The sequence below is a fragment of the Mustela nigripes genome, chromosome 2 (assembly GCF_022355385.1).
Source record: "Mustela nigripes isolate SB6536 chromosome 2, MUSNIG.SB6536, whole genome shotgun sequence".
Taxonomy (NCBI): domain Eukaryota; kingdom Metazoa; phylum Chordata; class Mammalia; order Carnivora; family Mustelidae; genus Mustela; species Mustela nigripes.
Window position 1 is genome coordinate 211306149 of NC_081558.1, and position 15938 is coordinate 211322086.

At 46.9% G+C, this 15938-nt stretch overlaps 1 protein-coding gene across 1 annotated transcript in view; it reads right to left on the reverse strand.

Moving 5' to 3' along the window:
- HLCS (holocarboxylase synthetase) overlaps positions 1-15938 on the reverse strand; it is a 206952-nt gene that overhangs the window by 177673 nt on the left and 13341 nt on the right. Inside the window, exons 3-5 of the mRNA XM_059392331.1 lie at positions 10389-10551; positions 7744-8690; positions 2307-2489 (exon numbers count right to left, since the gene is read on the reverse strand). Of these exons, the coding sequence (XP_059248314.1) occupies positions 2307-2489; positions 7744-8690; positions 10389-10551 (1293 nt within the window). The remainder of the gene's footprint in view (positions 1-2306; positions 2490-7743; positions 8691-10388; positions 10552-15938) is intronic.

The window sequence follows — 15938 nt, forward strand, 5'->3', positions numbered from 1 at the left end:
GGCTCCCCAAGAGAAAAGGAAGTTGGAGAAGAGCAGTCGGGAGAAAAAGCAATCCGCAGTAAAGATCTGAGAGCAACCAGACCAATGGGAAAATCCGAAAATGGAAAAAGAACGTTTCTGAAACTTGCTCTTTCCCCAAGTTATTATGTGAAGAGGAACCTGGTAGGCTTGGAGTCTGTGTGAGGCATCTGTGTGTCCACATATAGAACAAATAACTTGCTTTAATCTCATTCAACACTTCATTCCCAAGGTTTGTGAGTGAGGGTCGCCAATCACTAGGAGAAATGTATCCCCACACCCACAGGCAGTCTGAAGAACGGAACAGACAAAACTAGGAAGCATCTACTGGTACAGTAATATAAGCAGACACACAACACAAACCCTCTGCTTAGGTGTTTCAGGTCATACCCACCCTAAAGAACCACAGAAATGCCTAGAGTTTCAACCTTGAGAACACGGTTTCCTCCTCACTGATACATCCAGAGGGGTGAGTCCCAAGACCAGTGTGGCCGGAACTCCCAGGAAAGACCATAGAGCACTGCCAAGGGCCAGCCTGGTCTATCTCGCTCTGGCACCTCAGAACAGCAGACCTTTCCTCACATATCCAGTCTTGGCCCTCTAAGACCAGGAAAGGAAGGAGAGAGAAGATTTAGGAAAGTAACAGTCACAGCTCCCCTGGGACCAGTAACCCTTACCCACGAGGCTCTGCCCCATCCCTCCACTGTGGGAGGATGGCAGGGGGGCTATGTATAGGAGGGGAAGTTCTGAGGACCCACTTTATTTTAATACAAGTCACAAGATGGATCTGATGCTTTTCCTCCTATTAACTGAACATTAAAAATAGAGACAGACGATGTGGAGTCCTGAGTCCCGAGATAAAGGCACAACCAAAGTCATACCATGAATCCCCAAGAGCACCCATTAAAAAGAGTCCTGGGCACCTGGCTGGCTCAGTCAGAAGAACACGGGACTCCTGATCTTGGGGGTTGTAAGTTCGAGTCCCACACTGGGTAAAGAGATTACTAAAATAGATAAACTTGGAAAAAAAATTTTAATAAGAAAATAAAATGAGAGTGCAAACTGACTAAAAACCATAATGAAAACGCAATAAAGGGATACTTCCTAAATGCAAAAAAATCATCTGTTACAATATCATTCATTTTTAAAATTTACAACATTACCCAGCATCTTTTTAGGTATCAGGCACTTTTGGGTATATTATACACACGTAACCTATCAATTATCTAGTAATATTAATAATTGGACTGTCTTTTAAATTATATAATTAGTACCAAATTTTCACACATATTATTTCTTGTGAACTTCATACAATCCCATAAGGTATCCTATTTTTTTTTTTTTTTAAGATTTTACTTATTTATTTGAGGGATAGAGATCACAAGCAGGCAGAGAGAGAGGAGGAAGCAGGTTCCCTGCTGATCAGAGAGCCCAATGCGGGGCTCGATCCCAGGACCCTGGGATCATGACCTGAGCTGAAGGCAGAGGCTTTAAGACTAAGCCTCCCAGGCGCCCCAAGTTTGTTCTTTTCAAGCGCGAGCAGGTACGTCTGGTGTTTAAATTCACTGCGATGATCAAGCACTTGCTGAAACTGCAGGGTTGTATCACACTAAATTCACAAATTTCCCTATCAGGGGAGATAGAAAGAAGACCTCCAAATAATTTGCCACAATTAGTAAGAAACCGACAGCTTGGCAAAGCAAAGGGGTTAGCAGGAGGAGACACCCCAGAGAATCTGGCAAACTGCCCAAACCAGATAACAACCACAGGCATCAAATGCAGACAAAGTCCAGGAAAACTCCTGAATACCTTCCCAGCTCCGCGGGCATTTTCCTTTTAGACACCCCTAAGCCCTAGGAACTGAACTCGGAGCCCCTTCTGCCACAAGATGGCAGACATCTGCACGAATGAAAGGAAACTTGGGATTGTTCCCATCCAAACATTCCCTGAGAAAGACCCGGATCAAAACAAAGGTCTTTAATCCCAAATGAATCAACTGTGGTTTCCAAACACACTCTTGATACATGAAAGAGTGACCCTTTGCCCCCTAACGTGGATAGGCCGTGACCTTTCAGACAGAACAACTTCTAAACTCCAACAGTCTTCCCTCCTTCCCTTGCACACAAACCCCCAAAATACCAGTTATACTTGGATATCTTTAAGATGGTTCCCGACCCCGAAGGCTAAAGAGAAACAGAGATCAAAATCGAGACCACGGAGAAACAACAGGGACACCATTTGGAAGAGAGACGACCGAGGTGTCCCCTTCCGCCGGAGCAGACACTCACCTCGGCCACAGGCAGCAAGTAAAGAGGTGTTAAGGCAGGAACTTGTTTTATGTCACAGTTTAGGCCGAGCGTTGTCAGGATCTCCCTAAGGACTTCATATCTTCTGATATTGCTTGATTTGAGCAGATCAAAGTCTTCCGGGGCTCGCACCGATGCAGAACTGGGAGGCAGTTCTAAGTGCGCCTGAGGGAAAAAGACACCAATTCGTTAAGTCGTGAATTGGGGACACCTGCCGACCTTAGGAGAAACAGCCTCCTAACCTGTGTTTCTGAAAACCTCAGCAGAAATCCTTCTGATCATCAACAGTATGTAAACGTTGAACTTGACCGTTTGGAGAGTCATGACAAGCAGTAAAAAGATTCAAAGGAGCCGACTGAAATCGCGGCTGTCGGGCGGAAAGGCGGTGCTGGAACATGAGCCTGGACAGGAATCAGACTCTGTCTGGGTTCCAACTTGTACCACTAACCAGCCGGGGGACCCTGGGCAAGTTGCTTAACTTGATTAGTTGACAGACCACAAACCATAAGAGACTCTTAATGCTTACTGAGGGTTGCTGGAGGCGTGGGGTGGCTGGGTGATGGCCACTGGAGAGGGTACGTGTTGTGGTGAGTGCTGTGAATTGTATGAGAATGATGAATCACGGACATGTACCCCAGAAATAAGTGATGCATTATGTTAAAAAAAGAAACAAAAAAAAACTTAGAAATAGGATTGTGCTGAGACGCCAACTAAAGTCACTCTTGAAGAGGCGCCTGGGTGGTTCAGTGGGTTAAGCCTCTGCCTTCAGCTCAGGTCATGATCTCAGGGTCCTGGGATCGAGTCCCGCATCAGGCTCTCTGCTCAGTGAAGAGCCTGCTTCCTCCTCTTTCTCTGCCTGCCTCGCTGCCTACTTGTGATCTCAGTCTGTCAAATAAATAAAATCTTTAAAAAATAATAATAATAATAAAGTCGCTCTTGAACTCCAGGAGGCGCGATCGGTCATTTGAAAACTCGCACCCTACATGTAAGTCATGACCACCGGGAAACAATATCAGGAAGGAGAGGAACATCGTTCACCTTTGTAAGCGTGTTTGCAGGCATTCAAATCGAAGAAGTGGGGTTTGAGGGACCCCAGAAATGCCCGTCCCACCACCCTCTCTCACCTGGATTGAATTTAAGATTCAGGACTTCATTTATCTAGTTCAGGTTTTGTGGTCCACTTAAAATTAAAACAGCCCCATCTAGCGGCGCCTGGGAGGTTCAGTCAGTTCAGCATCTGCCTTGGGCTCAGGTCTTGATTTCAGGGTTTCTGGGACCGAGCCCCACATCTGGCTCCCTTCTCAGCACGAGTCTGCTTATCCCTCTGCCCCTCCCCCTGCTCATGCTCTCTCTCTCTCTCTAATAAATAAAATCTTTTTAAAAAACAATAATAAAAGAGCCCCACAAATCAACTGTCTTGTTCTGAAGGAACATGCTAGAACTTCCAGCTCCTTTCAGCTAGAAATTTCCAATCAGTGGTATGTGCTTTGGTATAAAGAAACAGACTAGAACTTCTCGTCCTCTTGAGATCAAATTTTAACTGGCCATTAGAGCCTTGGAAGGTGCCAGAATACTGAGCAACCTAAGCATGTTGGCTTTATTTCGCTTTTGCCAGGGATGAGCTGTGGATTTCTGTTGTACTCAGAGCTCCTGAACTGATGTTACAGGAGCATGATGAAAACAAAAAGCAAGAGGTCAGCCTTCAGGCAATGTAATCTCTCTCAATTCCCACCAAAGACTTAACCAAGTCAAAAACACTGTCCAAATGTCCTGTCCAAAATGGTCCAAATGTGCAAAGCTGATGCCAATTTTGAAAAGGTTCATAGAACGGTCCAGCATGTCCCACGCTACGGCAGGCCAGCGGAGGGCTGTTCCTGTCGTCCAGGGGCAGGAGTGAGTCTGTCCTCCAAACAGCTGTGGAGAGAGACTCAGGCAGAGGAGGGAAATCCTTCAAGGCATCCGATTCCGGGTCCCTTTCATCCCTTCATTCTCTCCCTAACTGCGGCCTCTCCTCCCCAGCGGACAAAGCCAGTGGTTCTCCTGGAGATGACCCCTTACAGGTGGCAGAAATAAAATGAGTGATGTTCTTCCCCGACCTGGGCCCAGAGGAGAGGGCGTGAGCGTGAGGAATGGCACACGAGCACCCCAGGCTGAGTGAACACAGAAGATCCAAGAAGCACCCGGAGTGAGATATGTGGAACCCACAGTCACACATGAGCGAGGCCCAGGAGGAAAAGGAGGGCTCACCCTACAAGCAGACCTCCAGAGCTCCAGGAGGTAAGAGAGAGGACAGCCACCGGGGGCCTGGGGGCTCAGCGGGTTAGGTGTCTACCTTCAGCTCCGGTCACGATCTCAGGGTCCTGGGATCAAACCCCACGTCAGGCTTCCTGCTCAGGGGGACTCTGCTTCTCCCTCTCCCTCTGCCCCTCCTGCTTGTGTTCTCTCTCGCTCTCTTTCTCAAATAAATAAAATCTTTTTAAAAAATTAAGAGGGGCTCCTGGATGGCTCAGTGGGTTAAAGCCTCTGCCTTCAGCTCAGGTCACGATCCCAGGGTCCTGAGATGGAGACCCGCGTCGGGCTCTCTGCTCATTGGGGAGCCTGCTTCCTCCTCTCTCTCTCTCTCTCTCTGCCTGCCTCTCTGCCTACTTGTGATCTCTCTCTGTCAAATAAATAAATAAAATCTTAAAAAAATAAAAATTTTAAAATTTTAAGAAAGAATGAATGAACAACCACTGGCATTGTGTGAGGAGGGCTTTTGCAGGCTTTGGACAGTTGCTGCTTTGACAACAGAAGCAGTGAGACCTCCTCCTGCCCTATACCTCAGGTCACAGGACGGACAGCGCCTGCTTCGGGATTTGCACTCCTGGTCCTCCGTGGGCCCCAACACACGCCTCATCCCCCAGCTAGAATACTGTTGCCATACTGATGGGCCCGTTTCTACACCTCGGCTTCTTGTAAAGTTAAGGCCTTTTGAACTAAAACGTCTCCAATCCCAGATGGACGGAGTGGAAGGCGGTTAGCTGCTTATCGGCAGCATGTAGTGGGTAGCAGGCCGCTAACACCCTACAGGGCATGGCCCGGAGGGCTCCATGACAAAACGGGATCCGCCTGAAACGTCAGCAGCGCCAGGGATGAGGAAATAAAGTACTTTTAAGTCCATGTGGGCAACTTCGTGCCAAAGTCCTGGTCCATTCAATGATCCAATGTCAACATTAACCTTCAGCCGTAAACCTCCCCTGCAAACGCAATCGTCACAGCAAGCACACCAGAACGTCCTTCCTCCTCGAGACGGGCAGTCAAGGCGTGCCCAGGCCGCTCCTTGGCCGCCAGACCACCGCCCACCGCACGGCTGTGGTTTGCCCTTGAAGTGCTCTGCCCCTCTTACTGGGTTACATCATTACTCAATTTATTAGAGATGAAGACTGTGAAATTGACCAGGGAAAGAGGAAACTAACCAGCCCACGGGAACATTCACTGGCCGCTCCCGGCGGCGAGGTATTGTCTGAGCCAAAAGCAGTGACCCTGTCACACAGAGACTGGAAGTCATTTAAAATCAAAAACGACATTCTAATCCTCTGAATCTGATTTTTGAAGCTGCATCGTATTGCCTTTTTTTTTTTTTTCTAGACCAATGCCTGCAGTATCAAATTTTATGACGGTAACGGGGTCAATTTAAATGTGCGGCAAGTGCAGTGGCCACGTCACTCAGAGAATGGATTGCAGCGGTGCCGAATCAATTTTCTAGTACAAGTCTGCGCACCGGGGTGGTAAAAGTCACTATTCAAAACTGAAATACGGCTCTAGGAAGTCGGGTTTTTAAGTGGATTTTCTGAGAATGCACGGTTGCTATAGTTACCATCTTCACAGAGAAATGATAAGAGGAACATGTATTAGGCCTCCAAATGGATTCATGTGCTTTGCGGCCTACGTGAAACCTGCTTGGCTTGTATCATTCATCTATCCTGCTGTCCAGATTTCTTAATTATATGCATCTTTGCCTGAGCATTATCTTAAGAACAAATGAATGGGCTTTGGGATAGTAAAGGAAGAAATTTATGACCCCCTGAAGAATGTTTGGTCAGAAAAGCCAAGAGTCTTAGCTCCTAGGACAGCATATGAAATGAAAATAAATAACAAGAAAAGGAAACGATTCTCCAACTCAATAAAAAAAAAAAAAAATCCCTATAATAAAATAAAATCTCTAACACTCATTTGGGTAAAATATCTACATCTACTTAACTTTCTGTTTAGATAACAAATCCTTAAGCACAAGGGCTCATCTAACTCTAACAAAAACTTTCCACCTTAAAGCATTAAAAAGTTTGCAGTCGATGATCAGGAATTTGGAAACAGTCTATCCTGCTCCCACCAGCTTCACAAACAAAAAAAGGAACAGGAAAAAGAAAGTGGGGACAAAAAATCAGGAGATGAGCCAAAGGATTTGGGAAGGGGGGGTAGCCTGTCCCTTCCTTTCCCTTTCCACTTTCTCCTCACCTATATAGAGCTGAGCCTTGAACAACTGTGGGGGTGAGGGGCACCGGCCTCTCTGTGCAGTGGAAAGTCCGCATATAACTTCAACTCTCCAAAAACTTAATTACTAACAGCCTAGTGTTAACCGGGAGCCTCACCGATAACATGATCAATCATTTTGTATATTATACATATTATATACTCTATTCTTACAATAAAGTAAGCTGCAGAAAACTATTCAGAAAACCATGCAGAACAGAGAATACATTCACAGTACTATATCGTATTTAACCCAAAAATGCCGCACAAGTGGACCTACGTGGTTCAAAGCCATGTTATTCAAGGGTCAGTTGTATTAATGTGCCATAAATTTAAGCCGCTTCAATATCCTACCTGAAATTTTCTCGGCACTTAAAGACTGACAAAATCATGAAAGAACTAGGACTTGGTAAGTTTTCCACACTCACTACTGCACAGTTGGTGGGCATTCACACAACCCCCGCCATCGACTACAAGGTTGTAATGTGAGGGTTATTAGCACCAAAAATCACCAGCCCAAGGTGCTCTCAACTCCCCACATTAATTAAAAGGTTTGAGTATATCAACCACAGTGTGCTTTGAGATAAGAGAGTAGACAAATGCATTTTGGAAAGCTTATTACCAGCATAGATCAAAATGAGAGAATTTTCTAACTCTCGGTTAACCAGCAGCCCTTAATCAGCCACAACACCTTCTGCTTTGTTCCTCCATCCCGAGTGTTTTGGTGAAATCGGATATTCATGTGGCAGGAAAGCCCTCATCTAAACCTATTCAGCATCAGCAAAAACTCCCAGCCAGGGATCCGAAGTGCCCCACAGAGCACAGACTCTTAACCCTTTTGGTGTTCGGTCTTAAAGAGCAAACTCGCTGTCAGGTCCCCAGAGATCCCCACACGATGCCAGCTCCGTACCTGGCAAAGGACAGCTTCTCCTCCATGTTCTCCGAAAGGCACCTGCACTATCAGCCTGTCCTTGTCTTCATTCTCCAGGTGACCCTGGAGCTTGCCCAGGCTGCGGCGCTCCCCGGGGCCTTCCTCGTAAACGTAGCCACTGCTCAGGATACTGAGCTTCACCTGGGTCTGGTCAGCCTTGGAGAAAACCAAGTTCTGGACTGTTTCCTGGAGCACGCTCTTCCTCACCACCTGGAAGCCAGCAAACGCAAAGGATGAACACAGGCCTAACACCTTCCCTCCCTGGGAAAGGTAGGCCATGAACTTCTGGGCCAGGTCTTCGGGAATAGCCTCCCGGGTGGCAACGACCAACAACAGACAGTTGTCTGACCACGGGTCTCTGAGAGCACTTTCCCGTGACAGGTGGTAGAGTGTATAGCTGTCAGCGTCCACACAGTCAGCCAGAACAGACCGGATCTCCTGGAACCTGCCCAGGGATTCCTGGGGGGCAGAGCCCACATAGAAGAGAATGTTGGGGGCCTTTCCCGTGACGTTGACTCTCCTCCCTTCTCTCTCCAGGTGGGTGTCACCAGCAACATCCTCCAAACTGCCACTGTGATCGTAGGGAAGATCTGGAATGTTCTCTGCAGATGCAAACTTGACAGATTCGATGGTGCTGTTCTCAAGCTCGAGACACTCGTGGCAGCTAGACAGATGGAGGGGACAGTGCTCGACGGAGCCCACTTCTCTGTCACGGTCCCCAGCAGGCTCGCTGCCAGAGGCACCCCCTTTCCCCAGAGTGGGTTCTGCACCAAGAACCTTGGGGTCCTCTCTACCCACACATGCCATAACGTCGGACTCAGGCTGAGTCTCAGTGGAAGGTTTGGGATTCAGCTTTAGGGTCTGGGCTTGCTGGTCTGAGGCCTGATCCTCAAGGGCCTTCAGAGTACAGTCCTGCAGGTGCACCGCTAAAACACGAACAGAAAAGACAATCATCAGTTCAAAACCAGCCGGCGCTCTCTGCACTCCGTGACACCCGCTGCAGGGCAGCCTGCCCTCGGCGCCCACCTGCATCCCCACCACAAGTCTGCGGCCTTCACTGGAACCTCTCCGTCGGAACCGGAACCCGGCACTGCTCCCACCTTCTGGGAGGGTGCGCCCGACCTTCCCCGGAGTGAAATTCCAAATCCCACATCTCCACAACACCTTTCCCTTGTGAATCAGGAAGCCCCAGGTCCCTTTCCCGGCTGGCGAACAAAGTGGGAGATGTGAGAGGGAACTACCTACTTACTTACAGAATCGACTGCTTGGGTGTCAGTCTCCTATAAGGAAACTGAGAAACAAAAAAGGCACACATCTAGCATACCCAGGCAGAGCCCACGCAGAAGGGGCTGTTGGGAGGGACACTTCTTAGGATCAGTGTGGGGGAAAGGGTCGTCCCAGGATCCTATCTCAGGACCTGAATAGAAGTTTACAATCACTGATTCAAAACACACTGATGGGCCCTTGCTACGCACCTGACATCGTATCAGGCACACGAACATGCCAAATGGGGAGATTAAATGAGTTACAAGATTTCCGGAGCTGGTAACACTCATTTGCTCAAGATACCAATGAAGACTTTCAAGGACATAGAAACTCAATTTTTAAGTCTAATTAAGAAAGAATATTTTGGGGGCGCCTGGGTGGCTCAGTGGATTGAGGCCTCTGCCTTCGGCTCAGGTCATGATCTCAGGGTCCTGGGATCGAGCCCCACATCAGGCTCTCTGCTCAGCAGGGAGCCTGCTTCCCTTCCTCTCTCTCTCTGCCTGCCTCTCTGCCTGCTTGTGATCTCTCTCTGTCAAATAAATAAATAAAATATTTTTTAAAAAAAACAAAAAAAGAAAGAACATTTTGCATGTTTCCTGAAAAAAGATGTATCCCAAAATATTGTGACACACACACACACACACACACACACACACACACACACATATATATTAAAAAACTCTTAGAATTAGAACTTTGTAGTAACACTGTGCTTTCCATTCAGTCAAACTCCAGTCTAGGAACTTGTTACACTGTTTAGACTGTGGAAAGCAAATACTATATGGGTTCTACATTTGCACGCCATCTTGTGGATAATGCAATTATGGGAAATCCTTGTTTAAAAATTTTAAAAGCACTGGGGCACCTGGGTAGCTCCGATGGTTAAGGGTCTGATTCTTGATCTCAGTTCAGGTCTTGATCTCAGAGTTGTGAGTTCAAGCCCCATGTTAGGCCCAACATGGAGCCCACTCAAAAAAAAAAAAGAAAAAAAGAATTTGAAAAACACTATCAATATACTTAGGGATATTTAGATAAATATCTAAATATTTTTAAAAAACTAATACACATGTATGAATCTCATACAGTTATAATTCTATCCAACCTACTGACCACATTAAACTGAAGATAAGCATTTGCTTTATGCCACATTGAACACGAGGGTTCAACAGTCTTTAAGCTAATAACCAATGGTCTCCTGACAAGACAGAAATATTTCTTTTTTTTAAGTTTTTATTTAGTTAAGTAGTCTCTATACCCAACATGGGGCTCGAACTCATGACCAAGAGATCACGAGTTGCCTGCTCTTCTGACCGAGCCAGCCAGGTGCCCCCAAAGGAAACACTTCCAGGGTCACGTACAAACGATCTTTTGAGGTACCAATCCATCAGCCATCTGGAGTCTGTCTTCCAGGAACGCCACGCCCAGCTTACTGAAGTCATCCACGCTTGCTTCGGCGATTAACTGGTAAGGGTCCCCAGGTCTGTAAGCTAACGGCAAACAGCAGTCCGACCACTTCACGGTCTGAGAAAACACGAGGGAGGGAGGAGGAAGAGAAAGACAGTGAGATTGTTCTTCTCTAAAATAAGCAGATACTTTTCCCTTCAGTTCCCACCCCAAAGTGACAGTCAAACCTAGTGAGTTACTGGAGATTGCATTATATTACCATCAAAGTTGTCCTGGCTCTAACATTCTTGTTTCTGACAACACGGCTCCCTAAGCACTACATACAACCGTCTCTTTTTTTTTTTTTTTTAATTTTGTATTTAAATTCAATTAGCCAACATGTGTGGCGTTCAATAATTGATTAGTCGATGGGGCGCCTGGGTGGCTCAGTAGGTTAAAGGCTCTGCCTTCGGCTCGGGTCATGATCTCAGGGTCCTAGGATCGAGCCCCACATAGGGCTTTCTGCTCGGTGGGGAGCCTGCTTCCTCCTCTCCCTCTGCCTGCCTCTCTGCCTACTTGTGATCTCTCTCTGTGTCGAATAAAGAAATTTTTTTAAAAAAATCTTTGGGAAAAAGAAAAATAATAATTGATCAGTCGCGTGTAACACCCCGCGCTCATCACCTCCTGTGCCTCCGTGATGCCCATCCCCCAGTGACCCCGTCCCTCTCTTTTAAGAGCAAGCAGTTGAAGGCTGCACTGCTTTGCAAGGAGCTGAAAGGGGAAAGGGCCATTTTCCAGACATGGAAATACATCGGTGTGCCCTTTAGTAACAGGAAATAGGAGAAAGCAACTGGTCCACAATATCCAGTGATTTATAATGTAACCTGTAGACCAGCTTTGCCCTGGTGTGGTCTGAGACCAGCTGCACTGGGACCCCCAAGGCACGTGTGTGCACTTCCCCGTCCTGGGCCCCGAGCTCTCTCTGGCGCTCCCACGCGCTGCACACCTCAGCCCTGCAGCCTCAGCCCAGCAAGTTCCACATGGGCCTTCCCCTCGATTCCTACAACTGGGAAAACAACTGACAAGGACCCTCCAGAGAGCAACAGCCTAGCCCAATGCACATTCCCCCCACAAGGGGGCAGGGAACGTGACAGCAGAAAAAACTCCGTCCTTGACAGGGTCCAGTTTTTCTAAGAGAAGGATGTGAACCCTGGATGAGAAGGCGAGCTCGGGGGTGGGGGGGGGGTTAGGAGCCTGACTCTGGAGTCAAGGACCTGGGTCTGGGTCCACCTGGATTCTTCTTAGTTGCGCGCCCTCAGGCAAGTCTCAGAATGTCTGGAGTCCCAGCTTCCTCATTCATAGAGCTGGAATAATGATATGAGCACCAGGCATCCTGTGGGTTTGCTGCGTTAACGAGATGCCAGAGTACATAACGCCACCAGCAGAGAGCCTGGGACAGCAGAGTGCTCAACTGATGAAAGCCACCATTTTTGGCTATTATGAATCTGGCTTTATTTTTTTTTTTAAGATTTTATTTATTTATTTGACAGACAGGTCACAAGTAGCAGAGAGGCAAGCAGAGAGAGAGGGGGAAGCAGGCTCCCTGCTGAGCAGAGAGCCTGATGTGGGACTCGATCCCAGGACCCTGAGATCATGACCTGAGCGGAAGGCAGCAGCTTAACCCACTGAGCCACCCAGGTGCCCCGAATCTGGCTTTAAAAGCAAGTGGCTAGGTTGTGTGATGGACACTGGAGAGGGTATGCGCTACGGTGAGTGCTGTGAAGTGTGTCAGCCTGATGATTCACAGACCTGTACCTCTGGGGCAAATAACACATTATATGTTAATAAAAATAATTTTTTAAAAAAAAGCAAGTGGATAGAGTGGTCTTTTTTAAAGGTGCCATGAAGAATTTCCCTACTTCCCAAAACAAATCATCTCAGGAATACACTGCCCCAAATCTCATAATTGGAAATAAATAATTTTGAATTCCATTTTTTATACCGATAGGTTAAGTTTTTAGAACTAACTTCTGCTGAACAATGAGAAAGTGCTGATAACATCAATAAAACATCACCTTGAAAGCACTGAAGAAATGATTAGATAATGAAGCATGGCGGGCCCAGCACTGGGGTAAATCGTGACCCTACAAGGGGAAAGGGAATTCCCATGAGGCAAGCCACCACTGCCTTGAGGGAACTTGCTCACCCAGGAAACGAGGGGTTCAAAAGTCAACAATTGGCATAAGGACAGGAAGACAGATCAATGGAATAGAACTGAGTACACAGAAACCAACACACACCTACAGAAAACTGATTTTGGATAATGTTGCCAAGACAATTTAACAGCGACAGAACAATTTTTTCAACAGACAGTGCTGATACAATGGGATATCCATATGCAAAAGAATGAAAACAGACCCTCTACCTCATGCAAAAGTCAAGTCAAACTGGGCCAATTTCTCCATATCAGAGCTAAAACTATAAAATCCTTAGAAGAAAACAGGTGTAAATCGTCATGACCTCAGACAAGGCAATGGTTTTGCAGACAGCACATCAATCTTGAACTTTTGAAAAAACCAGATAAATGGGACTTCATTAAAATCTTTGTGCTTCAAAGAATAGCTTCAAGACAGTGGGAAGACAATTCACAAAATGGGAGAAAATACTTGCAAATAACGTATCTGATAAAAAGACTTGTACCCACAATGCATAAAAATGTAGAAAAAAAGAACTCCTACAACAATAAAGACAAAACATCCAATTTAAAAATGGACAGAGGCAGGGCGCCTGGGTAGCTCAGTCAGTTAAGCATCTGTCTCCAGCTCAAGTCACGGTCCCGGGGTCCCGGGATGGAGTCCTGCGCTGGGCTCCCTGCTCAGCAGGGAATCGGCTTCTCCCTCTCCCTCCGCCCCTGCCCGCTGTTGGCGCCCTCTCACACATGCTCTCTCACTCTCTCAAATAAATGAGCAAACTCTTTAAAAAAAACGGACAAGGGATCTGATCAGACATTTCTCCAAAGAAAATATACAAATGGCAATAAGCACTTGAAAATATGCACAACGTCCCTGATTAGTCATAGGGAAGCACAGATCAAAACCACGATGAGAAACTTCAGCTCTGCTGGGATGGGTATAATCAAAAGGATGGATTCCAACAAGTGTTGCTGAGGATGCTGAGAAATCAGAGCCCTACTGCACTGCTGGTGGAAAGACAGAACGGCGCGGCCTCTTCGGGAAAGAGTGGTACAGCTCGAAAAGTTAAACACAGGGGTGCTGGGTGGCTGGAGGGGGAGCGGTACGCTTGGTTGGCTGAGCATCCGACTCTTGATTTCGACTCAGGTCATGATCTCAGGGTCAAGGAAGAGCCCCAGGTCAGGGGCTAAGCTCAGCATGAAGTCTGCTTGTCCCTCTCCCTGTGCTCCTACCCCCGCTCATGCTCTCTCTATCTCTAAAATAGATAAAATCTAAATAAATAAATAAATAAAAATTAAAAACTTGAACACAGAATTACCAAAAGACCCAGCAATTGCACTCCCAGGTATATAACTAAAAGAACTGAAGATACATGTACACACACAAAAGTTGTATGTAGATGTTCATAGCAGCATTATTCATAATAACCAAAGAGGGGGAACAACCCAGAAGTCTATCAACAGATGAAGGATACATAAATGTATCTCTCATAAAATAGAGAGACATAAAATAGAGATACATAAAATGTATCTCTCCATACAACAGAGTATTATTCAGCCATGAAAAAGAATGAACTACTGATTCATGTCACAACGTCGATGAATCTTAAATACGTCACACTAAGTGAAGGAAGCCAATAACGAAAGGTCCCATATTACAGGTCTCTACGTATATGAAATATACAAAACAGACAAATCTAAAGAGTTAACAAGTAGATGATGAGTAGTTGCCAGGATATGGAGAAGTGGAGGGTGGCCACTGATGGATATGTGTTTCTTTTTGGGGTGAGGAAAACAGCATTAGATAGTGGTAATTGCACAACCACTGAATTGTAATTGGATACTCAAAAGGATGAGGTTTATGGCATACGCATTATATGTCAATTTTCTATTTTCTTAAAATTTTATTTATTTATTTGATAGAGAGAGAGATCACAAGTAGGCAGAGGGGCAGGCAGAGAAAGGGGGGAAAGTAGGCTCCCTGCCGAGCAGAGAGCATGATATGCGGGGCTCGATCCCAGGACGCTGGGATCATGACCTGAGCCGAAGGCAGAGGTTTAACCCACTGAGCCACCCAGGCGCCCCATTGTTAATTTTAAAAAGAAAATAATCGAGGTAGTTTGCTTATTCCCACACTGCTCCTGGACAGCCTAGACAGTGGGAGGATCCAGAACCCAAATGTTCCGGCTCCTCCTGCTAACAGGTGTGTGACCCAAGCAAGTCACTCAAATTCTCTATTCTTGGGTTTCCCGTCTGTAAGGTGGAAATGTAAGATTACCCACCTCACAAGGTGACCGGGAGAGGTAAACAGGAATGATGGGCAAAGTGCCTGGTCCACAGAGAGGCACTTACTATGCTGAACATGACATCCTGGAAGCAGGTATTCTCGACGGGGACCATATCCCCCGAGTGGTCAAAAACTGATTTGAGGGGCACCTGGGTGGCTCAGTGGGTTAAGCCTCTGCCTTTGCCTCAGGTCATGATCTCAGGGTCCTGGGATCAAGCCCCGAATCGGGCTCTCTGCTCGGTGGAGAGCCTGCTTCCTCCTCTCTCTCTGCCTGCCTCTCTGCCTACTTGTGATCTCTCTCTGTCGAATAAATAAATAAAATCTTTAAAAAAAAAAAAAAAAAGGTTGAAACCCACTAATGGGTCTAGAATATTTGGAGGAAGAGAACCGTCGGGATTTTCTTTAAGCTCTACGGGTAGCCTTGCCTCCACCTGATCGCACACTTGTCCACCTCCCGCCAGACCTGGAACCAGAAGGAGCAGGACTCCCCTGACCAGCGATCTGATGGGGCTCCGCATTTCAAATCCTCGCCTCTGATCCGAGGTGAGAGCGGAAGCGGACAATTTGGGCAGATCTTTAGCTGATTTCCAGCTTTGAGGATGGAGGAAGGACGCCAGCTCAGGGGGATGAGAGGATAAACTCTGGCCTGGGCAAGAGCTGACTCTGCAGGGGAGGCAGGGTGGGAACCGTGAAAGGGACAGCACCAGGCTAAGGCGTCTCTGTTTTCGGGATTGTCGCAGGCAATGCATGCATGAGGACACTCAGCCAGAGGAGACCCAGCCCCGAGTCCAGTTGTTCCAAAGTTGATTCAGCCCCTGCTGGAGCGGGCACGGTGTGGGGCTGGGCCTCAAAGCAAGCATATCGTGTAAAAGGAGCCAATAATTAAATTCTCAGACACCCCTGAAGGAGAGACGTGGGAGATAAACGAACCAGGGGAAGGACAGGAAGCGCCCAGAGAACAATACACACACACACACACACACACACACACACACACACGACACACACACGTGTCCTGATCAGGTTTCTCAACTCAGCCAGCTGATT